The sequence below is a fragment of the Ascidia mentula genome, chromosome 5 (genome assembly GCF_947561715.1).
Source record: "Ascidia mentula chromosome 5, kaAscMent1.1, whole genome shotgun sequence".
NCBI lineage: Eukaryota > Metazoa > Chordata > Ascidiacea > Phlebobranchia > Ascidiidae > Ascidia > Ascidia mentula.
In genome coordinates, this window is record NC_138570.1 from 20,160,507 (window position 1) to 20,184,085 (window position 23,579).

At 38.2% G+C, this 23,579-nt stretch overlaps 1 protein-coding gene, 1 long non-coding RNA gene and 1 pseudogene across 3 annotated transcripts in view; all 3 read right to left on the minus strand.

The window, feature by feature from the left end:
- Positions 1 to 23,579, minus strand: part of LOC145903182 (ankyrin and armadillo repeat-containing protein-like) — a 29,445-nt gene that overhangs the window by 362 nt on the left and 5,504 nt on the right. Inside the window, exons 8-14 of the mRNA XM_082991253.1 lie at positions 2,052 to 2,226; positions 1,734 to 1,874; positions 1,367 to 1,476; positions 1,181 to 1,303; positions 623 to 781; positions 375 to 477; positions 152 to 289 (exon numbers count right to left, since the gene is read on the minus strand). Coding sequence (XP_082847379.1) covers positions 152 to 289; positions 375 to 477; positions 623 to 781; positions 1,181 to 1,303; positions 1,367 to 1,476; positions 1,734 to 1,874; positions 2,052 to 2,226 — 949 coding nt within the window. The remainder of the gene's footprint in view (positions 1 to 151; positions 290 to 374; positions 478 to 622; positions 782 to 1,180; positions 1,304 to 1,366; positions 1,477 to 1,733; positions 1,875 to 2,051; positions 2,227 to 23,579) is intronic.
- LOC145901488 (uncharacterized) lies at positions 3,213 to 5,709 on the minus strand. Its single transcript, XR_014402528.1, has 3 exons — positions 5,514 to 5,709; positions 3,705 to 4,369; positions 3,213 to 3,381 (listed from the first exon to the last, which is right to left on the minus strand). It is a non-coding gene; the product is annotated as an uncharacterized LOC145901488 (long non-coding RNA).
- LOC145901484 (GATOR2 complex protein WDR24-like) lies at positions 17,399 to 23,014 on the minus strand (annotated as a pseudogene). Its single transcript, XR_014402525.1, has 11 exons — positions 22,790 to 23,014; positions 22,271 to 22,477; positions 21,809 to 21,949; positions 20,921 to 21,058; positions 20,594 to 20,776; positions 19,796 to 20,507; positions 19,315 to 19,480; positions 19,020 to 19,107; positions 18,641 to 18,909; positions 18,140 to 18,308; positions 17,399 to 17,958 (listed from the first exon to the last, which is right to left on the minus strand). The product of XR_014402525.1 is annotated as a GATOR2 complex protein WDR24-like (transcript).

Consider the following 23,579-nt stretch of genomic DNA (forward strand, 5'->3'; position numbering starts at 1 on the left):
AATGTCAACATAAAGTTTAAACCACGTGGAAATAGATAAATGTCAATGTAATACATAAGGTAATAGGGAAACCAAGTGCATGTTTTCCTAAACAATCTCACGTTATTTTGTCACCCGACAACTCCATAGAAATCATATATAGACAGCCAACCTAATGCCTGGGCAGCAGTTTGTCGAACCAACTGATTCTCCGACTTCACTTTACCAAGAAGTTTCTCCACAGCGCCGCAAGTGACGATGGCTTCAGGAACGCCCGCCCTCGTGTGGGCGAGTGACGCAAGATAATCCGCTGTAATACGTCATCATTACGTCATCTTTCTTTCATGTGAAACTACAAATCACTTAAAAAGTCGAATATATATTTCAACACGTACCTGCCATTGCCACTACGTCATCGAGGAAGTTAACGAGCGTAATGACGCCTCTAGCGGAAGATTGTTTGTTATGATGTGTTATGATGCGAGCGAGAACAACCAGCTGTTAAATACACAACTGCTATAACTTAAAACCACTTCCTCCACGCTTTCGTCCCACATAAACCACAAGGTTTATATTATTGCATGAGGTTTTAATTCATCCCACAAAGCTGTCTGAGATACAAGATATTTCTTTCCAACTTTACCTGAAAAGCTGCGGTAGTTTTAAAAATCGGATCCTTGCACCGAAATAAATCCTCAAACGTTGTGAGGCTCAAACCACCCAAGCGTGAAATCCGTTGTTGTTGTTGGATTCGGTTGAATGCGAGCATGGTTAGTGCGGATACTGCTTGTAATTTCACCGCCTTAAAAAGAACAAAACAATTGTTAGTAAAAAATACGTCCAATTCGTTCACACATAAACTTTGACTTCAATAATTGAAATATTGGGATCTAACCAAAACTGCAGATGCAGGCCTAGCGATCACTGTAACTTTCGTAATAACACTAAAAAAAGCAGTAGCTTTTTACTACAGGATCAGCCTGACTATAAATCAGGAAAAAAAATCAGCAAAAACGCAATTAACTTTATCGCCAATTATTTGTACGTAAATTTCAATAGAAAGTAAATACCCTGGCTTAAAGCAAGCTTCGCAGATTCAACAGGAGTTGTGGGAAACAAGTAGTAGAGGTGGGGATTACCCACCCGGTGCTATATATTGAGCATTATTTATTACATCACAAAGGTTTTACAACAAACCCACCATACTGGGCGAGTTGCAGACTTGCAGAATAATTTCGAATCCGAATCCGTCCAATTCGTTCAGTTTGTCTTCGTTCTCCTGACAACCGCTAACAAGACACGATAAACAATGGAGAAGATCGACCTTTAGAACAAACATCTTTTGTTTAATCGCGACTCTATGACGTAATTTCTGGCATCGCGTCACCTGCATCTTCTCGTCACGTGACATTTTCCACACTCTGTTGACCAGCAGCTCAATGACGCCCTCTTCGGCAATTGTGAGTTGAGAGTTCTTGTTGTTTATGTGGGCTACACCTGGACCGATGTGAAAATAAAGTGAAATAATAATAAACAAATTTATCAAAAACAAACTTTAGGAAATTCACTGATTTTACAAACACAAAATATTGCACTCTGAACGAAACCAATATTTTATAATTGCTAAAAACCAACACCAGACGTTCAAGCTCCCTCTAATCCTTTAGAAAACAAAAAAAGCTTCACGCGCAGCCATTGTCGTTATGATAATACCTGAAATGCACGTTACAGAGGTAGGAAAAATTGTCACGCACCAATGCACATCTTGTTAATAGCATCCAGTGTTCCCATGAGGACTTTCCGACTGGTTTTCTCCAACCTGAGCAACCGGATGAGCGGAGGGATAGTGTTGTCACGTGACAAACGCGCCTGACTCGATGAACTTTTCCAGCTCCTCCATGCTCCATTCCAGCCATTGACATCATAAAATCGTTTTGCTAAAATACTCCGCGAAGAATCTTTTTAGCGACAACTTCCACTGATTGGGATCTTGTGTTTCCTGAAGTCATTTTGTTTTACCGACATACACTTTTTTATTTTTAATATTATTCGTTTGTTTTATTTCAAATTTCAGAAATAAAGCAACTTTCTACCGATCAAGCAAAGCGTGTCGGATTTGCTGAGTAACATGTCAATTATTTGACTCGTCCCGATTCTGCGAGCAATTGCTCTCTGCTGCTCAGGGTGGTGACCGGCCAATGACCACAGTGCGCATGCGCCGCGTTCCTTCACCTCATCCGACCAAATCTGTAACGAAAATGACAGCTAATGGAAATCTCTATATTGGGTTGATTAATGTTTTTTTTTGCAAAATGGAAAGAAAAAATCAAAAAATGCCGTAAAAGAGTTCCACTAGAAGTCACAAGGTTTTAATAAGAATTTTCTTTAAACTCGACAAACTTGATTTTTGTAACTTCATTTTCTACTTACTTGAAACAGACGACACCGAGCGGTCGGAGCTTCTTCTAACGACGCCTCGTGTTGGGCTCCCTGGTCCCCTCTAGTGATGCATCCAAAAGCAAGCGCAGCTTTCATCTGAGCGGGAATGCAATGACCTCGCAATATCGCCACCAGCGGCGCTAAAACTCCGATTTGAACAAATTCGTTCTGTGTAAAATCTTTGGTTAAATTTTTAACTTTTTGACATTTAGGAAACAACAAAAAAGACCAATTTTAATATTTCAGTAAATCTTTTGCAAAAGTAACACTGGCCAAACAAAATGATTACTGCAAGCAATATAAACAACGACTTCACTTCTTGACTGAAAATATTCAATTCTTCAACAGGTTCAAAATCCCACAAGTGTGGATTAATATTTAGGTCACAATTCACAACAAGCTTCATCCCCACACCCGTTATACCTGGTTGTCCTGGTTGTCATCGCAAACAGCGGCAATCGCGTCAGCAGTCGCCGTCTGAAGCGAATCGTCCTTCACCGTGAGAAAATCAAACAGGAACCCGGAAGCTCCACACTCCATAATTCTCCGCTGGATGTCGCCCGCACCACTCGTGTCTCCCCGACAGAGTGAAGCCAGGGTGTTGATGACGTTGACAAGCACATCCACAACCTGGAACAATACAAGCTGGAAAGTTACAATTTCCTCAAATCCCATGGGAAGTATACGACGGACGTGAGGCATCGGTTTTAAACCAACTGCAATAAATTTAATCCAGAATTCCCCTCCTGTATTTCTGACTCACGTCAACTTGGAGGAGTTCAACTAACGGCCGGATACCACCATGTGCGGCGATGCGTGACGCGTTGTCATCCACGTGAGCGAGATCCGAGAGAACGACAGAAGAACGCGATTGAATCTCGCATCTCTCATCCGTAGATTCCAGATCCTGGTGCTCCGGATCAAGATCGTGGGAGGCCATGGGTTTTAACAGAGAAATAAGAGCTGCGAAAAATAGTTCCCGATTGAAAAGAAACAAGTCTGACCAATCGACGGCATATTCAATATATTTTACACTTAACTTAATCAAATGCTGTACGATAAGCAGACGTTGCACAAATTACATAATTTTTACGCAAAGTTACTGCAGACATGAACAGAAAACGTGATACATAAAATAGCAACGATAAAACCATGAGGGTTTCCGAGTCAGACACACAACTTCTCTTACGTTTTTACGTGGTTTTCAAAAAAATATTGAACAGATATTCAACTACGATTTCTATCCTGATAAAAGTGAAACATTGACCACGTGACTTAACACCTACTTGAAATCGCTCCAGCGTTTGCAATCTCAACTCTGACGTCATCCTGTTCCTACATGAGGCAAATAACAGAACAAACGAGTGATCTTATGGGAGAAGTCGTCTCGTCTTCCAAATCCTTCCCTAAACCTTCAACATAAATGTTCACTGAGTCCTCGACCACAAAGTTCGATGGTTTGGGATTTCTGGAGTTACAACTTGGACGCCAACCACAAACAAGCACTCGGTGCATCCGCGTAAAGATTTAACGAAGCTTATCAAGGGAATAAAACGTTGCAGCGACATCTAGCGGCAAACAACACACGTCTTTTAGTAAGTGCCAGTCAGGTTTAGTGGGTGTTTCGACCATTAGGTCTCAATAGTGCAGCTTTTGGGCCTGTGACGAAACAGCCGGGCGAACACCACGCACAGTCGCCGGGATAGCTTTAAATTTAATTTATCCGACGAAAAACATGTGCCCACATGGACCACAGTTAAAAACAAACCAGAATCAAGGGACATGGTTCCTGACTTAAGCCTTCTTCTTGCGCTCCGGAGCAAATTAACAAGAGGAGGAACTGCATCAGCCGCCAACAGAGGGCGCCAGTAAGTCGGTGTGCGATAAAGCAGAACCTCGAGGCAACGAAGCGAAGCGTCCTGGCGGGAAACGAATCGGCATTCCAGCATTTCTTAAATAGAGAATTTGTTTTTTGTGAGGTTGCGATAATGTTAGGGAATAATAAATAAATAAATTGTCACACTTTCCACACACAGAGTTTCCGACTTATTCCGAAAATAAACAACATTTTCTCAAAATTACAACATCAACCGATGGAACCAAAGTTCCTTAAAGAGTCATCCGCCCTGCTAATAAATTCATAAATACATACGCATATACGCAAAATGCATCTTCAGCATAATTTCAGTACGTAATCCTGGTGCTATTACGCAAGAATGACGTCACTCACCAACCAAAGATGGCCACACGTTGTTTTTCATTAAATTCCCATTTTCGTGACTTTTCATGTTGGTTTCATTGATGACGAAATTAGCAGTGGTTGGATACCGGTTTAGTTTAAATAAGTGCATATACACAGGGATGAGTCAGACCTAACCCGAATATCGTACGTGGAATGCGCTCCACTCAGATTGTAACAACGTCGCTAGGAATCACACACCTGTTTATATAATAATGTCGCTGTTTCTTTTGAGACCAATTAGAATTGATGACGCAACTCTGGCAATATACGATAAATGTGCGGCAAGTTGAATGTAAAAATAAACTAGGTTGATATATACTGGTTAGTACAGTAATTATGGATGTGTGTTAGATCTGCGGACACATGTACGCACTGTTTCAATCTGTAAAGTCTTATCAGTGCAGCTGGTGACTGTGACACTGGGACTTGGATACTGACAGGGACACAGATTTTAACTTCATGGTGTCTGTGGTGTAAGTGTGCATGGTAGTCTACAAGCTAGCCCAGTGCCACAGTCACACCAAACTGCACTTATGAGACCTTATAGAATGAAATATTGTGTGCAAGTGTCTGCAGTTCTCATGGATTATTATGGCTCTTTACTGCTTGTAAGGAAGAAACACATTTTGTGCTTGTTTTGTATTTGGACTGATTCTGTTTGAAGTCAGAACACTGCACTTCATTATAGATTTAAAATTTAAGCTGGTTTAGTGCCTTTTAAAACCTTATTTTGATAACCCAACCCCCGTTTTGCCATTATTTTGCCCAAACATATATGTCTATGCACGTCTTTACCCTTGACAGATCCCAGTATGGAAACTCATTATCACGCGATCATCTAAAATCCACCAACCTGTGATCCACTCAACAAAAGATTTCCATCAGAGTTGTGAAACTTTTGTGATCGTGTGACGATGTTCAGACAATATTGCGAGCTTCTTTTCACAACCAGAAGTGTTTGAATCACAAGCTACAACCGCTCCATTAGTAGCAGCAGTCGCGATCTAGTTTACATCCATGGGACTCCAATCCAAATCAACTCATGCTCAAACCCTAAAATTTGTAAAAAAAAAAAATTCATTTCAGCTAATTATGCGTTAGGGCTAACATGCTGATGACCAGGATTTGTGATCAAATCAAATATTAGGTTTAGCAAACTATGTAAACTTTATGATTTTATTGGGTTGCGACTAGCAACAAGTTACAATATAAACTTAATGTTTGTTCTTTAAACAAGCAGTTGCCTGAATACTCAACAGCAATAATTTTTTTTTTTTTGCAATAATTTAATATAATAAGCACAGTTGTGTTTGAAAGGTCAGAAAAACATACTCTGAATAACTCACCACAAATTTTCTCTGTATTCTAATTTATAAGCGAACCTGTACATATTCATGACGAAGCCAGGAATGCAATAACCACACTGTGAACCATCAAACTCAGCTACACGAGTTTGTATTGTTTGTAGCCATCTCTTCGTGACCCAAGTCCTTCCACAGTTGTTACTCTGCACCCGTCCACTGAAGCAAGCAGGCTGAGGCACTTAATACATTTGCCAATACATAAGATTTTTTTAAATATGCCTTATTATGCCAAACACAGTAAAATTATTTCATGTGTATTTCTGCATGGTTACAATAGGCTTGGACAACATACCATGACATGAAAATCTATTAACCATGCAGAAACAAAAATTTTAGACAGATGAACTTATAAATGTTATCCCATAATGTTATCATGTATAAGCAAAACAGTTAATATTCTTTTTATGATGAGATGCAGACAAGGCTCCATAAGTCAAGAGCTATCTGGTCAACTAGTCTGCAGCTCACTATAAAAAACATGTTGTTATATTGATTATTTATATTATATATCTAAAAAGAAAGCTCCTTGCAAAACATCTTTAATTAAGACATGCACCACAGACTAATCAAACAGCTTCCAACACTCACCGAGTTTACAGCTTCTATCTTTCCAGGAGTTTTCTCCATGGCAATCACGCAACATCCACATCCTCCCTCATAACACATCACTTTTGTTCCAGTGAGTCCTGGTTGTGATCGGAGCCATGAGTTCAGGCTCATCATGGGATCCACATCATCAACTGAACAAAGCAAACAGGTTTACAACAACTAATAATTTCTACTTCTACCTTTAACAAATATGTCCACATTTTTTGTGTTATTTGTTGCCAACAACTAAAATTAACTAAATAAAAATGCATTAAGAGCCTTAAAAAAAGAGATGCAGAAGTATTTTTTGCATATAAGCTTCAACAAACCTGTATACAATTTTCGATTTACATGGAATGATATTGAGGTACTTGTCATTGTACCAAGTATAACCGCCTAAAGTGGAAGCATAGATAGTTTTGTCCCACGAATTTAAGAAATTCCTACAAAATCTTGTTGACAAAAATGTACCATCGGTTTTGTATTAAAATTTATAACCTTTTACAACGGGGTTGAGAGATAAAATATATAAAAAAAATTCACAAATTGCTGACAAACCACAGCAAATCAATACATGGATCCCAGAGTGGAAAGTTTGTTTTTTGCTCAGAGAATTTTGTATCGGCGATCGTTAACAGCGCAGACGATCGCAATGTTTTTTTAATATGTTAATGCATTAGTTCATTCATATAGTGCGGATTATTGGTAAATTTAGCAAAATTGTTTGACATTTTTTCCAGTCTGGAATGGATCATCCAAGATTTTTACAATGTCAGTATATTTGAAGGACAACCATTGGGGTCTGGTGTACTTTTGGGTCTGGTGTACTTTTAGCACCACACCTGATATCTCAGCTATCCCTAGTACAACAAACCTGAAACTTTAATTGAATGTTAAATGACACCTTACGAGTTACCATACCAAAAATGACGTCATCACCTATGACGTAACGAAATTTACAAGACTTCGAAATTTTCCTCTCTATACGCGCTACGCCAGTCAACGAACTGCAATAGCATACTCCGTAAGGTACAACACCCACAAAACAAAAGTGTTGTTTGATGAAAATTTAAAAGTCCAAGTAACCTGCTTGCGTTGTGTGACTATTACTGATTTATTAAATGCCTTCTTAAGCAAACACGCCAAAGTAGACCGCAGTTATTACAAAAAAAACACAACAAACAGCATGTACTTTTTTCACCACTGCAAATTGTCAGGATCATATAGCAAACACCACTGGTCCAATAGAGTCCATTGTGGCATCATTACAAAGGTATAACCCTCTACTTTACACCAAAGTTACATTTAAAGATATATTTCAATTGTGCGACACCTAGTGGCGTTTAGAACAAGGACAATATACGTAACATTGTGACGTCACAAGCAAACTACTTATCGAATCGAAATTGGGAGCGATCGAAAGACATGTCCTTTGTGACAAAGCGTACCAAATTTCAGCATGCAGCAGCCTTTACTTTTGAGTTGGGAGCCCATCAAAGACCCCCACCTAATTCGCTCGTATACACGCAAAAAGGCCGAAACCGACCATGTGTACTATTAGCACCACATATTCGATGGGTCGTAGCGTCCAAAGTAGAGACCCCATAGGGTCGGTTGATGCATCGTGTGGAAGGTCTATCCTTCTACTTTACCATCCACCGAAATTTAAGTACCTACTGTGTTTGTGCGACACCTAGTGTCGTTTAGAACAAGGACGATTTGCGCAACGAAACCCCGGCACCCTTTGCGTTGTTGCACACAAATATGCTCTGTTACGCAGAAGTTCGAGAAGGTTATGGGGCTTCGCAATTAGTTGTTTTTGGGCAACGCCTTTTGGCTTTTTTTTGCGCGACATCTACTGGTTTAGGATTTACACTAAATTTTGAAAATACATCATTTTCAACGCGTATGACGTATTATTGCGTCGACACATACTTTTCAGACAATGTACAATGTGACATGTACGTTATCATGTCCTAAATAACAAACAATCTTGGTTGGAATTTGTACATGCTGATGTCGTTGAAATGGTCGGACTACGAACAATGCTGTGTAAATACCTCAAACCGCTACCGCGAAAAACAGCCAAGTTATCTGCGTTCATAATATGGTTAACTCGCTATTCGTCAATTAGAATCCCCTCGGTCCTTTTATCTTTTGCCTTGCTTGGAAGAACAAAAACGTAATAAATTGTTCAATCGGTGTTTCAGTTGTTATCGCGAAACTCATTAAAGGGAAAACTCACTAAAAATAAAAGTGTTATTTGATAATTTCCCAACAATATATTGTCAATCTTTCCGCCGTCGACTCACTCGCTTTGTCCGCAGTAAGATTGTGACGCAACAAATATTAGCAGCCCAGCCAAGCGGAACCCACATTATTTCCTCTCTCAGCGCTCAACGAAAATGCGGAACTAAATTCACAACCGTTGACTTGGGCAGAATTTATGAGGAAACTGTTACTTTGTGAAAGCGGATTGATTCCTTTATTCGTTCTTAAGTGAAGATTGCGGCAAGCAAACCTTTATCACAAACAAGTTCAATATATGTTCTTCAAGCATGATGTTAGGTTTTGGAAGACACGAAAAATAATTATTTGCGAAACTTAGTTGAATGCTGTAGCATAGGAGGTTGGTGTTGGTATAATTATGTGAAACATGAGGTCAGCTGTTGCTGAAATCATCAATTGAGGTGTAGTAATATCGTATTACCTGCAGAACAGAGAGTTAAACTTTTAAATTTCCAGGTTGCAACTAAAAACACAGGTTGTTATAGGTAAACATGCTATATGGTATTTCCTGCCTTTCTCCAACATACGTCGCTTTCATGTTTACCGCACGGCTTTGGAAAGATATAGTCGGTAAAGAAAACAATGTCACAAAACCTTTCCCATATCAAGGTTGTAAGAAACGTAACATGCCTTTGTTGGACTATTGTCATTCTGGTAGAATCCAAATATGTTTTTCGAAAATAGCGTTCCCCATCAATGATCACGATTTCACAAAATAGTTTAGCAGATACATATGTTTTTGTTCTGTGCAAATCACAGTACGTCTACAGGACGTTATTTAAAACGTCTAAATAAATATTAACACTGCCCTATATCTGACTCCTGATAAAAATGCTACTCTCAAACCAAAAGCCAATCGAAAGTTTAGTACACAATTAGCAATTGCACGATGGCTTACTTCACAAACCACACATATGACGTCTGACACGTAGCCCATGTCGCCTTGAGTTGTCTTAACGAAGATGCTGATCTTAAACTAAGACTGATTTGCTTTTCTCTTCTCTTTCTCTGGTCTAATGCAAAGGGTCTGTGGCTTATATAGGAAGCGCCTTTACAGTTAATTATGTTAGATTCTTGGCAGATACAGAGATTGTAAAAGAATTATGACGCGGTTGAATGTGACGTACCCGCATAGCATAATTCGTAAAGTCGATCGTGTTTGAAGTAATTCTGATGGTAAACCTGTGGTTTTCTGCGAGTAATTATCGTGCATCTGCGAGTAGATAGTTGAGATTGTTTGTTAGTCAGTCATACATTGTTTGAGGTAGTGATTACTTTATATTGTGACGTAATAAGTAAAGCGTGGTAACACACCTTGACATGCTTAGTTACTCACTTGTAAACCCATACAACTAAACCAATTTCTCACTCAAAAACTGTAGCTTGGAGGTCTTGGACCAGTCCAGCTAAGTACGAAATGTCAAAGGTTGTTTTCGTCATCTATAGAGAACTCAAGTTAAAATGCTCGCCAAAGCTGTATTCCATCGCCAGATGAGGTCGGAACTTTCACACAGCAGAAAGAAAGTCAGTTGTTATGAGCATGGGAATTACACTGGCAACAAGGCTACTTGTTCGTTATGAACGTTTACTTGGCAACATAAGAATATGAGTCTGACCCATATTGCAAGTAGAAAACGTAATGAGGATTAGTAGCCAGGTTAACCAAAGTTGAAATTAATTTAGGATATAAGGATCTCATTCCAATTCGTTTTCTGTCCAATTGCCTGAAATTTGGCTGCAATTTAACACGAATTTAAATTTCTGAAGAAAAGAGCCAGACCCTTATTCCAAAAAATGAATAAGTTTTCTATTTTTTAGATGTCTCAGCCCATTTATTCTATTCTCTTAATTTTCGTAAATAAGTTTTTGAAGAAAGCTCACAAGCCTGTGTTAAACCCTGATTGAAGATCAATTTAATTACTTAACTGTTATAAACAGACCTTAACACCCGATTTTTTTAAAATGTTTGCTCAATAGTGCCACAAAGCGGTAGCGTCCACAGTCGCCTGCGCAACGATAACTGGGTTACAGAGGTCACAATGTCACATACAGGGTGAAAGTATTGCGCTGGAGTCCTAACGAAATATCCTTGTGTTTTTTTTACATAAATAAGTTTATGCAGACTTTCTTTGGTTTCAAAGAGTTGCTAGATTAATCTGTACTGAGGTTTTGTTTTGTAGTTTAAGCTTGGATTAAAGAAGTGATTTCTGTGAGCTGCATTTATGTTTATTTACAGTGAAAAGGTTTCAAAAATTGTGCCAAGTTGCTGCATTTGTTTTCGAAAGAGGGACATTGCCGACAAACATCATGACGGAGTCAGAAAGCAAGAGAAGAAGAATGACTACAACGATAAAATGCTACCTTCTGTTTATGTTCACATTTAATTTTTGCAAAAAAACTTTCTAACATTTGCACCAACATACCGTTTCATTTTATACAGAGCCGATATTATACCCTTAAAGTCAGATTAGTGTGAATTTTTGCAGGTCCATCAAACGAAGGTGACCAAGCAGATGAAAGTAAGCTGTTGTATCCTCTTTACTGCATTTAAAATCTTGACCGAGATAATGTCTGACGATTATGCCTAAATGCTTCCATACGATAATGTATGGTGAGCCATAATGACAAGCATCTTCAGTTTTATTTCTGTCTGCAGATAAAAAGCAGCAAGAAGCCATTCAAATCATCAAAAATCAACAGGATGAAATTAAGTCTGTCACATCTCTTTTTGGTTTAAATGAAGATGGAATCCCAGATGTTTGTCCACAGCTGGAGAAACGTGACTTTTACAAAGGTATTGATACCAAGAAAGGTGAAGAGTTTGTGCCATCAACAATAAGGTACAACAAAAATAAAGTTAAAGGAGAGCCCATAACTTTTGATGAATTGCTTTCCACAATCGAAAGTGGTGATCAGTTTCTTGCCCTTGTTGGCGCACCTGGTTCAGGGAAATCCGTTTTGTCCAAGAAACTTTTGAGAAAAATCAAAGATGGGTATTTGGTGTTACACCTAAGTTTCATGAATTTAGATTATGGAGATGAAAAACTCACACTTCAAGAACTCCTACTTAATAGGCAGTTTCCAGATGTTGATCAAACTGTCCTTGATACTGCATTTAAATGGATGAAACAAAACCAAGAAAAATGTGTTTTGGTATTTGATGGGCTGGACCAGGCAACATGGTCATTAGAAAATATGAAGCAAATTAATACAGATTATAAAACTCGGTTCACAGTTCAACAGCTTGTTGCCAATCTCTGCAGCAAAACCCTGCTCAAAAAATCATCATTGATCTTTACATCACGTCCTCATTCACTGCTTTCCATTCCTGTGGGACTTCGTCCAAAACCCACTATATATATCCATGACCTCACTACAGAAAACACGAAGAAGCTATTTGAATTCTATGCTGGAGAAAAGGTAAACGCACTGTGGGAAAAACTTAACGAAACTCCAGAAATGCTAGACTTTTGTCACAATCCATTGCTTTTGCAGTTTGCTGTGAATGTTGGTTTGTTTGGTGACAAAAGCTGTTTTGGCACAATTACAAGCTTATTTGATGTAGTTTTGCAACAACTCGATCAATCCAACCACGCAAAGGGTAGTATACTCTCTTTGAGAGAAGCACTTGGCAGAATGGCATATAATGGAATGACTCGTAAAACTGTTGTATTTACCCATCAAGAACTCTCAAATGTGGGCCTGGAGTGTCTTAACGTACAAGATGTTATAATAAAACTACCAAACTTTTCGACGTTTTTAGAAAGAAAAGTTTTCGATGTTGCAGCTTCTTGTTTTTTCTTTGTTCACCAAATGATTCAGGAATTTTCTGCTGCTTCGTACATTTCCTTGTTCATGCCAGATGAAGACTTTGACAAATTCCTTGATACATTGGTTCGAGAAAAACACTGGAACATGACGCGACGATTTGTTTGTGGCCTCATGCTTGGAAAGGAAAGTTGTAAGTACATTCCTTGATCTGTACAATTTGTGTCGTAAGGTTTGCAGGCTTGGCAACCCACGCATTGCTGCCTGGCTGGATCAGCCACTTTTTCCTGAGAAGTCGGAGCAAAATTTGAATAATCAGGTGGGGTTTGAACTCACGACCCTGGGCTAACCAGGCCCAACGCTCTACCCTCTGAGCTACAGGAGTTCAGTGGTTTCGCGGGGTATATTGTGGCCACGGTACACTGGTGCGCAAGCGCACAACTTGCCAGGCAACCTTCACATATACGTAATGGATCTTTACCACCATATCAGATAACGCAGTAATATTTCATGCAATGGCATGATTGACAGGATCGCCTCACTGCACAGGTCCTTGCTTGGCGATACTGCCAATCATGCCATTGCATGAAATGTTAGTGGTAGGTATCTCCTGTAGCTCAGTTGAGCGTTGGGCCAGGGTCGTGAGTTCAAACTTCACCGGGAGCTTGATTTTTCAAATCTTGCTCCGACTTGTCAGGAAAAAGTGGCTGATCCAGGTAGGCTGCAATGCCTGGGCTGCCAAGCCTGCAAACTAATGATCGCGATACGTTAGCTGTGATCGCCAAGCAAGGACCTACGCAGATCGTGCCAATCATGCCATTGCATAAAATGTTACTGCTTTTTGTGTCATAATTTTTGTTTTGCTGACAGCTTCAAGAAGTGACAATACTGAAACCAACTTGGACCCTGGATGTGCTACTAGTTCTACTAGCCAGATGACATTCCCCAGCATTCAACAAAAAGGTTTGTTTGCAGTTGATGCCCAGTTAAGCTGTTAAGGTCTGAAAATGTTTCAAAAACTTGCAAAACTGGACCAAAACTAAATGCCAGCCTAACTTCAATGTGAGTCTAGCAGGCTACAAGTTGGAGTAAACCAATGAATCTGCTTTGTGCTATTCGCATGTATCGGTCATTGCCTTGCCTTCATAACATTACAAAAACATGCAGTCGCGTATGCTATTTGAATTAACATATTTTTCTCGACAATTTCACAGCACTGCGGTTAGGTGCAAAGCGTTTTTTAACACTGTACATGGTAACGCAAAGCTTCTACAAATAATGGCTGTGTTTGTAAAAATATACATGAGTGCAAATAATTCGTCCAACCATATGCAATTTTACAATTTCCATTGCAAATGTTGGTCTTTCTTGTTTTCCAGACAAAAGTGCGAAATTATTGGATGCGCTTTCAGGATATCTCGAAGTTGGACCCAAGGAATACGATCTACTGAGTGAGTTTTTGATATGAATGCCAACAGTTTAATGCGTGGTTGTAAACATTACATTTATTTGCGTAACAGTGGGTGGGTTTGTTACGTCACACAGCCATTGTTTGAACCGAACACTCAGTGCAGTTTTTTTCAGTTGTTAAAAAATCTTGTAAAGGAAAGTCGTGTTTATTTCTGTCCTAATATTTTGTGATAATTTTTTTTATATTGGATTGATTTGTTCTTGTGTTGATTAAATCCGACTTAAACGTGGGGAATTCTGTGCAAGAATAAAGTAAGTTTTATTTTAAGTGATTTTATTAAAACTGGAAAGCAGACATCTGCTTTTTTAATAAACTTTCCTGTTTTGTTTCAGATTTATTTCTGGATTTGAAGGAAATCCAAAAATGCCACCAAGAAAAAATCGCCAAGTTTTGTCCTGGGATGTTGTATTTTTCCTCAACCCGACTTCACTCAATCCTTCAGGTTTTGGCGAAATTTTTACCAAAAGTTACAAGAAATGATTTGTTGCTGGGGCTGGGGGATTGCGACCTGAACTCCGAAGATTTAACGATTATTTGTGAAGCAATAAAAAGAATGAAACCAAAGGTTTGTTTGTGTTTTTATTTATTTTCTGAATAAGTTTTTATTTTAATAAAAGCATTTTTTACCAAAGTTTTCGATTTTAGGAAAAATGACATCAAATATTTTTAATGTAGTTTACGGAATAATTTTGTTTGTGTATTTTTTACTCTTTTCCAGTTTTAATATTTGTTTATTCCGTTTTAAAGAGCATCAAAACATTTCCTGCAAACAATATTTATATTTTAAATAGTTGGAACATCTTTACCTGAGTTTCAACGACTTTCATCGAAGAGAAGATGGGGAAAAAATTTGTGGGATTTTACCGAAGGTTGGGAGGTGGTTGGGTCTGAGTTGGTGCAAATTGGATTCGGATTCGATTAAGATGGTGGAGGACGCACTTGAGAATATGGAAGATCCTGTGAGGATTTAATTCAAAAGATTTATTTGTAAATATTAATAAAATCAAAACTTTTGTGACTTTTCAGCCGAAAGTTGAGGGTTTGGATGAACAGTTCCCCCCCACCTCCGATTCTGACTCCAGTGGTTCGGATTCGAGTGATTCTAACTCTAGTGGTTCGGATTGAAGCAGAAGCTCAACACAAAAACTACCTCATGTTCCTCATAATTATTCGTTTTTTCGTGATTCCTCAAAAATAAATAAATTTAACAAAAAACAAAACTTCCGCCATTTTTTTTTCTTCCGCAGCAGTCACCAAGACCGAAACTTTAACGATGCCGGTAGGGGTTTTTAAACGAATAGAAATAAAATTAGGATTGAACACCGGGCCGATTTTTTTGGCAATTAAAATACGTGCAGTTTTAAAAACAAAGATTTAAACTTTTGATTTAAAGATTTATTATTTTAGTTAATATCTGTTTGCAAATTGAGCACGTTACGACCAACCAATAGATGCGCGAATTTGATAAGTTTTCCAACTTCTGTCAATTCGTCAAAAGTTTTTTTAAAACAAAATTAAATATCATGTTCGAATAAACACAAATTGAAAAGATATCACAAAGTCAAGACAGCTTATGACAAGCAACGAATTAACAATTGAGAAAACGTGATTCAGGCTTGGGAAGAGTAATTTAACGTATCCTTTGTAATTTAGTTCACTGGAATCGCAGCTAGGGCAATAAAGGAGTCTGGGCCTAGGCTACTTTTTTCGGTAGATACTCTAACACGTCACGAACGGACGATGGGGATTTCCCCGGCTCTTGCGTAGCTACTTAAACTTGCGTTTTCACGAGACTAAGTAATAGTACAACTCCAATATTAGGTTCATTATAGCACAAACCTTATTACGTACAAAGAGCGTCATGTTTTTTGCGGGATTTGTTTGAAGGCCGTGAATTTCGAAACTATAGGACATGTGTACCATTGTCTATCAACACGTGGTGAACGAAACGTTTCGTTTATGTAAGATGTTTTCTTGTTTTTAAAATACCTCTGTGCAATGCCTTAATAATTATTTTAGTTCGGAAGAAATGATATTTCGAACAAACATGAATAAAGCGCTAGTTTAACCACGCCACGCGTGAACCAAGGAAATCGACCGTTCGTGAGGCGGTTAGAGTATTGTCGCCGCACAATAGGCTACATGTTTATACTAAAAAAGGCCCAAAGCGTAGGCTATATAACTATCTTATGACCGAGAGTTAAAACCAAAGTCATTGTAATCACGCGTTCAACGCATGTCCGAGTTGTGATGTCCAATAAAACGACATGGGAAAAAAAGAAGAACTCATTTCCGGTTTAGGTCAATTCCTGATCGAACAATTTAATTGGAAAAACTTGCCGAGCTGGTGGCAGGTGAAAAAATTGTAGCCGGTAGAAGCAGCCACATTATAGTTGTGTTATAAACCATGTAATTTGGGAAATAAAGCCATATAGGTAACTTTGGCAACAAAACTAACTGCGTAAAATAAGTTAAAGTAATTACAGGAATTTCTTTGCCAAAATTTAAACACAAGTACGTCTTTCGCAAATGATAAATAAAGCTTAAATAAACATAACTACCTTTAGTTATTCGGAAAACAAAGTCAACCTAAACATAAACAACCTATTTAGGGCACTTAGATAATCAAGCTATATAAATAACTGACGTAATCGACCAAATCGGCCAACTTCAAGTTGCATTAAAGTTGCGCAACAACTCCAAATAGGGTGTCAATACGTGTGGCCAACCGCAGACTACTGCCAAATCAGTGTGTTTTAACTGTTGCTGTGTAAGGGTCTAGGCTGTTATTGGTTCTGCTTTAGTACTCTCCATGTTTTGAAGAAACTTCTGTGCTGTGTTGTATTATATTACTGGATTATAAACAATAAACGGATTTATGAACAACTTTGGACTGGTTTGAAGCTTGGTGGATGTGTGTTTAGTCGAAGTTAGACTACTTAGAAGACGCACAGACTTGTGTAAAGGAGTTCTTTAACTCCAACAGTAACCTTGAGATAGAGAAGGCAAGTTGCCTACGAGGCCGAGTTGCCATCGAGACTCGGTCGGATCCTTTGGGTGCGAGGCCTGAGACGCAGTCGTACCCCACGGTCCCGCAGCGGGGGCGTACGCCGACAGTATCGACCACTTTTTTCCGACAAGTTGGAGCGAGATATGCAAAATAACCCCACCTGCTGGTATGTTTTAAACTAAAGTTTACCAAGACCCAACGCTCTACCAACTGAGCTACGCGATTTCAGAGATTTGAAGGTAGTTTATAATGGTCAAGATACACTGGTGAGTCAGCACACAACTTTACTAACGATCTACACATATACATCACTAACCATAGCACGCAGAAATATATCGCGATATCATATGTGAAGGTTGGCTATTGCAGATGAGGTTGCCAAGTACGGGTTTTCACAGTAGAGCGATCCTGTCTAGTTCTTGCGTTAGTAATTCGTGCAACCATAAACAACCATGTATTTGCCTGCGGTCGAGTCAAGACACCAACTTGCATTCATTTTTTTTGAAATTTCAGACAGTGATATCTGCATGTTAAAGGGATATCGTTTTTCTGACATTGTTTTATCCAAGTTGCCACACAGTTGGAATGTCCCCCGAAACTACAGCCTTGACAATATGTGTAGAGTCCGCGCACTTGAAGTTGACAGTAGAAACACGTGACTGGTTTTTTTGTGTTCCGAATCAATGCGTCTGTCACATGACCAGGGGTTACTCTGGGGCATTCGTCGTTGGCAGACTTGGCAGCCCAGGGTGAAAGTTGAAGAGGATGAGAGAGATTGGATTGCAGGAACTCCACTCAGTTTTACAACCTGAACGAAAATTACTTTCATCAACAAATGCGAAAAATAGTTTGATTTGTTGATGTCCTGGTGCAAGTTTCAAACTAAAAGTAATTGTATTGGTAATGGCATAACATAAAATAAAAACTAAAAAATTAACAAGAAAATAATTAACTGCAAATTGAAACAAAACATACAGTAGTTATTCCACCTTAGCATGTTGTATCCATAACCTGTTCTTTGCCAACAAATCAAGGTAGGAGTTTTGCCAATGATCAACTGTTTCAACATCAATAGGAAGGTTATATGTGGATGGATAGGATGACATTGCAAGCAGCATACACACTGGACTTTGCACATCATTCATTTCAGCAAAAAATCTGCAAATACATTGAATACAACGCATGTAGCAAACTGAAAACTGTTAGAGTTTTGTGAAAAAATAGAAAAAGAAATTCAACTTCACAACTATTTTTGAGTGAATAAACATAATTGAAGGTTCTGTGTGTTGTGGATGGCAACATTAGAGTGAAGAACATTCTTGTAAAGACTTTTTACCTACGTACAAGCAGATGGCAGATTATTTTATCTCATTGTCTGGTAAGTGTTAGTTTGGTTGTTTCAGAATATGCTGTTAATGAATTGTTGTATTTCTTTGTCAATTTTAAAAATGCGATGTTTTGCTGGAATGCTTTGAACTGCACAAACTCACTCTAATTGCTGACAGGCAATCTCTTCTTTAATTGAATCGAGTGGAGCCGGCCAGAGAGTGGGACACACACTGATGACTCCATCTGAGATGTTAAGCTCCTCATCAGCAGGAGATGTTGAGGAAGAAGAATCCATCTCCTTGGTAACGACCTTCTCATGCCACATCCCACCGTGAGCAGTCAGGATTCGTTTTTCAGATTCATTTTCAATATTCATTCCAGAAGGTGCATCTATTCGACCAAACTTTGATATCACGTCCAGTTCGATGTCCTGAAAAAGACAGGAGATTGTTTCTGGCAACTTACAATTATGTTCACAGCAACCATATGTTTAGCAACACAAAACACTGTGGCCTATCTATCTATATATATCGATCACACCTCTCTCTGTTGAAACGCTTCAGTTGGAACGAGATATTCGTGCTCAGACAAAAACTCAGCTTCTGATGTTATTCCACCATAACCAAACCTAAATCATTAAACTAGATTACAGACTATAATTTCCACTAAATGTTTCAATTTTGGACATCTTGGTGTTTAATTGTAACACCCTGAATTTTGTTGCGGATGCAGCAACAGTAAAGCATGATAATATATTCTTTTAATGGTTTTTGCACGATTGTGTTGCAACAAACTTTGTATGATTTTATATTTAAGAATAATATCTCTAAACTACCCAGGGTCATCATCTGTCATGTAGAGATCAGGTTCTGATTGTCGTTCTCGAGCGATATCAGTGAGATAATCTTCTACCTCAAGTCTTCCATCATCAGAACGTTGATCAGCTTCCCCACCATGGTTTGCTGAGCCATTCAATGCATGTGAACCATGCAGTTCATCCTACAGCAAACACAAACCAGTCATTGTGTGTAGAAGCAATCTTGGTAAAATTCATATCCAACAATTAGTGATAATCAATATTTGCCATGCCATGTTATGAACAAATACTGGTATAACGTTAAAAAATCATTTTTTTTTAAACATCAAACCATGGTCACAAGAATCCTTCGATTCCATTCCCATAAAAAACATGGCATAATTATATCTATTCCTACAACTGTCTGTATACCATGCATTTCGCAACTACTTATAAGGTGAAGATCTGCAACAATTGACTATTCAGTAGCACATATTGTGTCACTAAAACCATCTCATCTTTTTCACAGTGAGTGAGTGCCTTTTGTTTTTTGCGTCTGCTTTTTCCAGCTTTTCTGAAACTTCAGGTTGTGATTTGTTCAAATGAATCTCTTTGTTAAAAAAAACTCCAAGCAATTTCCATGTCCGAGCAACATTACAGAATCCACCTTTCAAAGCAACATCAGAGTTGTGAGAGCAAAGCTCTTCGAATGTCATTTTTGTCCCACTTCCATCTAAAACATAGTTTTTCGCAACAAACTAAATTGGTTAAAGAGTTAATTGCTCCACAACAGAGTCTTTCATAGTTGGATAATCATCAAAGTCAGAACTTGGTTTTAAATCAGACTTGGTGCTTGGAAATATTCTGAACTTTGATCTGGAATTAAGAAAGTTGTGTTGTCTTTGAAATGCAACTGGCGAAGAAGGACTGGAAATATTCAAACCGTCCAAATCAATCACGTCTTTTGATCCAGTCTTCCATCCAAATATTGTTGGTAATTTTGAAGCAGAACCAGTGGGACTCTGTGCCCTGGGTGTTGATGCTGTGGCTTGACTTGCGAGGGCGATATGACCACATGAGCTGATGGCAAGTCCACTACTCATGGCCTGCTTAGCTGGACAAGAAGCGTCAAGTAATGAATGCATCATGAGACGGCCATCTTTCGAACATGACAAAATAAAATTTGGATCTGACTTTTTCCAAACTATTCCAGAGGGGCTGTCTGTGTGATCCTTAAAATATGATTAGTTTATTGTTTAAAAAGTAAATTAATCAAAAACAAATGGTTGTTTGATACAACTACAATTATAATTCATACCTGGAAATGAGCAAATGGGACATATTTCCTATGCAGATGCCAAATGTTTACGCTGAATTCAAGCATCATAGATATAGTGGCAAGTTGCTCGGGATGGTGGGGTCTCCATTTAACCGAAGCTACGGACGACATGGTTGGAACATTGTTTATTTCTTTCTCCCTGTTGTTTTCAATCGACCAAACCTGGAATGTGACAAGTGGAAACATTGGAAAGTAATATTTAACACGGACAATGATTAGATCCATTACCAGCAATGACATGAAAAGCACCTTTCACAGATGCAAAAACAGAGTTGAAAACTTATTCGTGTTATTACAATCACCCACCTTAACCATATTATCACGCCCTCCAGTGGCAAGAGTCATTTTGTGATCTGGTTCCGGGTGCCAGTCGAGAGTATACACACATCCCTTGTGTGCGATAAACTGGTGAATGTAACCTGTAGGTCGCCTGTAATCCCATATCTAGTAACAGCAACAACCAAAATTAACATGAAAACTTTTGGTGCAATATTCTAATTTGCTCTCACTAAAATGCTGAGTTTGCATTTAAACTAAGAACATTTTTAGTATCACAAGCACTGGTTTACTGTTTCACTGCATTTATATTTACCAAAAGGACAGACCAAATATTTCAAAAAAACTTACATTTTAAATTGGTTTTATATGTTAGAACAGTGTGGTCCAACTAAATTTCGTCGCAGGCCATAACAAACCGTTAGTTTATCCTGCGGGCCATTGTACATACGGAATTACGGATCGAAATTGCTATTACACGAATAGCACAAATCAATTTTTAATAAATGCGATTTGTGGCCGAGCAGCTTCTTTTAACGAAAGGGGTCGTGTAAACAGGAATTTGGTTGTGGCCATGCAAAGACAATCGCACAAAGTTGTGTTTCAAGTCAGGTTACAATTCTTGGACAATCGAAAATTAGATCACGGGCCAAAACTGGCCCGCGGGCCTGTAGTTGGACCACGCTGTGTTAGAATATAACAGTGAGGTGATTTTAACAAATATCAATTTAATGTGAGATTCCTTGAGTCGGTTTGAGTTGTTTTATTTATTCTATGACATCCATGTGTTTCTGGCATTATTGTTTTATTATATTTCCATGGTAACATGTTCACAACATGACAGCATTAAAAATTCAGATTCACTTGAAAATTGGCTGCAGGTATTTTTGTATAAGTTAGCACACCCCTAAAACTTACTTGTACATAACCATTATCGAAGCTAGCAGCAAAAATAAAATATTCATGAGGATTGAACTGAACACTTCTCACGCCATCAGCTTTGCTTTGAAACGTGTAGGTACTTTCCATCCTTTAAAAACAAATGATGCAGTGTTGCTTCTAAGCTTGTCATTTGAATAAACACATAATATATATATATTTTTATAAACTTTACACTTCGCTTTGACTTGTTTGCAGCCAAAAGCAAAATAACACTTATAATACAGAAAATTTCTAACAGAAAAATGTACGTGCTCCTGTAAGACGTGTTACAAGTTACATTGAGCACCAAACTAAACTTTATCGATCAAGATTTGTGATTGCGAAAAAGGCTTGTGTCACAAAAAATGCAAATTTGAACAAACTTGTCTTATGGTCTTGACAGGTCCCATCTATATAAGAAACACATTTTTATTTAAAAACTATACATATATATAACACCTGTGATCAAAGCAAAAGATTTCCTTCCGAGTTGTCAAACGAAACTTTTGTGACCGTGCGACGATGTTCAGACAATATAGCGAGCTTCTTCTCACGACCAGGAGTGTTTAAATCCCAAGCTTCAACCACTCCATTAGTAGCAGCAGTTGCGATCAAATTTTCATCCACGGGACTCCAACCCACGTCAGAACAACTCATGTTCAAACCCTGAAATAAAAAATAATCATTTTTATCAATTGTGTATGTGTAAACTAATTATGCTGATGAACAGCAATTGTAATCTTGAAAAATTAGGTTAAGCATGCAGCCACAGGTAAAAGCTAATTTGATTTCAATAACTTATGATGTATTATTTTGTTGGGTGGTAACTGGCTTTGGCCAGTCATGAGCAACGAAAAATACCAATATGCCTCCCTTAAAATACAACAGCAATTGCAAAAACCTACACTTATAACATGAAACGAAACACAATCAGCACTATCAAACTCAGTGGCACATATTAATTCCATCGGAGCAAACCTGTTTTCTTCCAACATGAAGATTAAGGTGCTCGCTGAAACCATTAACCTCATCAACATGATAAATTTTCAACAGAGACCGTCCAGCGATGACCACTTTACTGTTGTCCTTACTGAGGCAAAGTGCATTCACTGCTGTTCCAACATCTATTGAAACAGCTTTGTTTCTCTTCATAATTTCAGAAACCTGCTTACGGTTAACTACATAAGTACAGTAGCAGCAAGTTCTTAAACAAACTAATTCCCGAGAAAATGTAAACAAAACAAATTCGTCTCTTGCACGCTTCAGTGATTTTCCAACACGAACAGCGATTTTATCCTCGCAACCGCAACCAGAACATTAACTTTTCCAATGCTGATTGCTGACTGGCAATAATTACCTAATTTTTTTGTACACACAAAATAGACAGATTGAATAAAGTTGATATACATTTTGCATGAACGAGCAATATTCTATTTTACAAATATTCGGTTGAAAGCCAACAATTTATTGTAGTAAAGCTACTCGATTTCTACAAAAATTTAAGTTAAATATGCATATGTCTAACTTTGTCAAACATTCTTTACTAAGTACACACGATGCAATTATGAGTAAAAAAATGTTACATCAGTGGAAGAATCTGGGATGTTCACAGTTTTATAAATCTCACAAAACGTGTCACTTCAAAAGGGAATGCAAGAACATAAAAAAACAGCATCGTATCTTTCACATATTACAGGAAGCATACAAATTTTCACAGTGAAATATTTACAAACTACACGAACTTGTCGCGCAACTGCATACAATGTTT